Source organism: Seriola lalandi, unplaced genomic scaffold (genome assembly GCF_002814215.2).
Source record: "Seriola lalandi dorsalis isolate HSWRI2012SDOR001 ecotype SW California unplaced genomic scaffold, Sedor1 jcf7180002054990, whole genome shotgun sequence".
Classification (NCBI taxonomy): Eukaryota; Metazoa; Chordata; class Actinopteri; order Carangiformes; family Carangidae; genus Seriola; species Seriola lalandi.
The window spans coordinates 1,288-5,704 of record NW_019525539.1 but is presented as its reverse complement, the minus strand read 5'-3'; the positions used below and the strand labels follow the sequence as shown (position 1 = coordinate 5,704).

The 4,417-nt window shown below is 52.2% G+C and overlaps 1 protein-coding gene across 1 annotated transcript in view; it reads right to left on the bottom strand.

The window, feature by feature from the left end:
* Positions 1-4,400, bottom strand: part of LOC111647406 (2-oxoglutarate dehydrogenase complex component E1) — a gene marked incomplete at its 5' end in the record, with an annotated part of 6,187 nt that extends 1,787 nt beyond the window's left edge. Inside the window, 11 exons of the mRNA XM_023397003.2 lie at positions 650-828; positions 914-1,041; positions 1,496-1,646; positions 1,723-1,851; positions 1,962-2,064; positions 2,690-2,842; positions 2,990-3,169; positions 3,258-3,386; positions 3,593-3,772; positions 4,083-4,173; positions 4,254-4,400. Coding sequence (XP_023252771.2) covers positions 650-828; positions 914-1,041; positions 1,496-1,646; positions 1,723-1,851; positions 1,962-2,064; positions 2,690-2,842; positions 2,990-3,169; positions 3,258-3,386; positions 3,593-3,772; positions 4,083-4,173; positions 4,254-4,400 — 1,570 coding nt within the window. The remainder of the gene's footprint in view (positions 1-649; positions 829-913; positions 1,042-1,495; positions 1,647-1,722; positions 1,852-1,961; positions 2,065-2,689; positions 2,843-2,989; positions 3,170-3,257; positions 3,387-3,592; positions 3,773-4,082; positions 4,174-4,253) is intronic.
* Positions 4,401-4,417: the final 17 nt, after the last annotated feature.

Below are 4,417 nucleotides of genomic sequence, written 5' to 3'. Positions count from 1 at the left end.
ACACACAGACACACACACCACATACACACACACACACACACACACACACACACACACACACACACACACACACACACACGATCACCCTGTGGGGTTCAGTGGGGATGGAACCACCGACCCGGCCCGCTCCACCTCCTCACATCAGGTCCTTCAAACCACCAGTGGTAAAGACAGAACACACCTGTCCAGGTGAGCCACAGGGCTGTAATGCTTTACATGTGGAAACCTGTTAACTTATGCAGGAACAAGAGACACTGCACTCTGTAAATGAGCCCATGTTATATACTATTATTGATCTGTTTGTTCTTCTGTTGATTGTATTGTTTTATTGATCTGATCTTCTTTCATGTGTCCGTTTTCTTTTGTCACATTGAATCGATCAGTATGTGTCTGTAATCAATCAGGAAACACTGATGACAAACACGGTACAGTAACACTACGATAGGGGAGGGGTGTGTGTGTGTGAGTGTGTGTGTGTGTGTGAGTGTGTGTGTGTGTGTGTATGTGTGTGTGTGTATGTGAGTGTGTGTGTGTGTCTGGTGTGTGAGTGTGTGAGTGTGTGTCTGGTGTGTGTGTGTGTGTGTATGTGAGTGTGAGTGTATGTGTGTCTGGTGTGTGTCTGGTGTGTGTGTGTGTGTGTGGTCCTCACCATCCCCTCCATGCCGTGCGGCAGCAGCAGCACGATGCCGTTCTGTCGGACCCACTTGGCCTGACCGGGGCAGATGAACTGGTCGATGATGCACTGCGCCGTGTTGTGGAAGTCTCCGAACTGCGCCTCCCACAGGATCAGAGCGTTGGGACTCGCCATCGCGAAACCCAACTCGAAACCTGGAGACAGAGGAAGGACGAGGACGATGAGTCCAGAGACGAGCGACGCTGAGACAAACGTCCGGAGGGAAAAGTTCACACTGACCCAGGACTCCGTACTCGGACAGCGAGCTGTTGCAGACGGTGTACGGCGCCTGGTCGGGAGAGAGGTGGTTCATGGGAATACAGATCCTCTTGTCCACGTTCTGGTCATGGAGGACGTGGTGACGGTGGCTGAAAGGAGACAAACAGCATCAGTCTGCAGCACCTGGATTCACTCTTACGTCCTGAACCAGACCAGATCTAGGGTCAGGAGCCCCGCCTCCCATGTGAGGAGAGGAGGAAGAAACTAGAACCACCTCCTCATGGTCGTATCCCTCCGCCACTTAAACTAGTTCCACGTGTGTTTATCCAGAGTCAGAGACAGAGAATATTAAACATTAGGTCTTGACTAAGGGCTAAAAAGAGTCTTGTGAGGTCACACTGACCTTTGACCTTTGACCACCAAAATCGAATCAGTTCACCCTGGAGTCCAGGTGAACGTTTGTGCCAAATCTGAAGAAGTTCTGTCGAGGTGTTCCTGAGACAACGTGTCCACGAGAACAAGACGTACGAACAACCTGAAAACAAAATGGCCACCGGTCCGACTGCCGCCGGGGAGGAAATAAAAAATAAAAAGTGTGTTTACCTGAATGTCCCTCGCTCCACGTCCTGTCCCGACAGTCGCACGTGGATTCCCTCCTGCAGCAGCGACCCGAAGGCCATGTACTCCCCCAGAGCCCAGTCCACCGTGCGGTTCCGCACCATCTCAGCTCGGCCCTTCAGGATCCGACTCAGACCTGAAACAGCAAAGTTCAGCGTCAGAGTCAGGACGCAGCGTCTGTCTCGCTCATCTGAGTCCGGTAGAGTCCAGACCTCCGTGGATGGTGAAGTCCTCCACAGGGACGGACGAGGCCATCTGTCCGATGTGGTTCAGGTTCTCCTCGGTCAGACCGGTGGAGGGGCAGCTCATAGACTTGGGCTGACCGTCCAGGGTGAAGAAACCTGAAGACAACGACAGACCAACAAGTCAACAACCTCCGAGAACCAGCAGAACCACGGTCCAGTCCTGAGACTCTAACGGTTCAGTTCTAACTGTGCCCCCCCCCCCTCACCGGGCCATGGGGAGTCCAGCCAGTGCTTGATGTGGAGGATCTTCTCGTCTTTGGAGCGAGCGTGCGCCTCCTCGCAGATCTTATCGTACTTGGAGATTTCCTCCTACGAACAGAGACACAGATGGTCTGAGAACTACAGACAGTCCAGATGTGGTGACGAGTGGAGCAGATGTTGAACACATGGAAGACATTTATCATTTATATCATATGATATATAATGATCATTTCCTCTAAGCTCAAGTCAAGTTTAAAAAACCAGTGATTAGAAATGATGTTCTCTTATTTAAATTAAATATGATCATGTAACTCCAGAGATTATTGAATGAACTCTGTGCGACTGAGACATCTCGTCCACGAGAGCGGGACAGACGGACAAGCTGAAAACAAAATGTCTGCGGCTGTGACTGCCGCCGTGTGGGACCGAGGCTGAGACGGAGAGAGGTGTTTGACCAAGAGTCACAGCGTCTGATTTCAGCCTCCTGCTGCTGATCTGAACCCTGCTGGGCTCAAAGCAAATCCCTCTGAAATCTAACAGGAAGCCGCTGACGGGAGGCGGAGTCATGTGACTGACCTGTTCGCTCCTCCACCGTCTCCCTCCGCTCTGAAGCCGCAGTGACGAACCTCATCAACCGTTAGATAAACACGTCTCACACACAGGTCGAGTGCAGCTCACAGACAAAGTACACTGTGTGTGTGTGTGTGCGTGTGCGTGTGTGTGTGCACGTCACCTCGTACTCCTGCCGGCTCACTGCTCCCTCTGCGATCAGCTTCTCAGCGTATTTCTGCAGAACAGGTTTCTGCTTCTTGATCTGTTTGTACATCAGCGGCTGAGTGAACATCGGCTCGTCCATCTCGTTGTGACCCATCCGACGGTAACACACCTGCGCACACACACACACGCACGCACGCACGCGTACACACACACATACACACACACACACACACACACACACACAGGTGAACATGCATGTTATTCCAGCGCTCACAGATTGTATTAGAGCAGGTATAACCAGGTGTTTTGCACTGACCAGGTCGACCACCACGTCCTTGTGGAACGTGGCTCTCCACTCGGCCGCCACCTTGCAGACGTAGATGACGGCCTCGGGGTCGTCGGCGTTGACGTGGAAGATGGGAGCGTTGACGACTCGAGCCACATCGGTGGGATACGGAGACGATCGAGCCATACGAGGATCTGTGGTGAAACCGATCTGGAGACGGAACACATCGTCACGGTCGGACACTCGGACCGTTTGATACTTCCTGTTTGACACTTCCTATTTTCTGTGCGTTCGTTACCTGGTTGTTGACGACGACGTGCACGGTGCCGTGCGTGGTGTAGGACGGCAGGTCAGACAGGTGGAAAGTTTCGTAGACGATTCCCTGACCTGCAAACGCTGCGTCTCCATGGAGCAGGATGGACATCACCTACTCTCACACACACACACACACACACACACACACACACACACACACACACACACACAAGTGAGCGGTGCAAAAGACGCAGCTGTGGTTGTTGTGTTTTTTTGCTCCCTCATCTGTTGGACACTCCCCCAAGTGACATCACAGTCCACTTTGTCGGCTGTGTGTCGGCTGTGTGTCGGCTGTGTGTCGGCTGTGTGTCGGCTCACCCTGTTCCCGTCGTTGTCTCCACAGTAGAATTGCTCGGCCTTGGTCTTCCCCTGCACCACGGGGTCCACAGCCTCCAGGTGGGAGGGGTTGGCCACCAGAGACAGGGTGATGTTCCTGTCCGTCACGCGGTTGATTCGACGGTGGTACATCCCCAGATGGTACTTCACATCTCCAGAGCCCTGAGGAGGGAAACCACAGCAGAGGAGTTTATAACAACACACAGAGACGATGGTACAGCTGTTATTAGTTCAGTATCTATCAGGAAGTGAGGAGACAGGCTGGAGCTAGCCGGTTAGCATGCTAACTTCACATTGGTGTTTGTTTCGACCTCAGGAGAGACGTTTGATGCTTCGTCTGCTAATGCTAATGTTAGCTATGCAGCATTAGCAAGAGTTACAGATGGCTCCTTTAAAATGACATGTAGCATGATGTCATCTGTGATGTCAGCAGCAGCTGTGATGTCAGCAGCGATGTTAATGAGCTCATTACCTCATCAGCAGCTTCCAGTTTGGAGTCAAATTGACAGAAGATCTGCTCCAGCTCTTTACGGATCACGTTGGCCAGAACGTTCAGACGACCCCTGAGACACAGACAGGTGAGTGTACACACAGCAGGACTCCTGTGTGTGTGTGTGTGTGTGTGTGTGTGTGTGTGTGTTACCTGTGAGGCATGCCCATGATGACGTTCTCCACTCCGTTCTCAGAGGATTTATCAATGATGGTTTTCAGAGCCGGGATCAGTGACTCACATCCCTCCAGACCAAAACGCTTCTCTGCAGACCACTTCTTCTGGAGGAACTCCTCGAACCTACACACACACACACA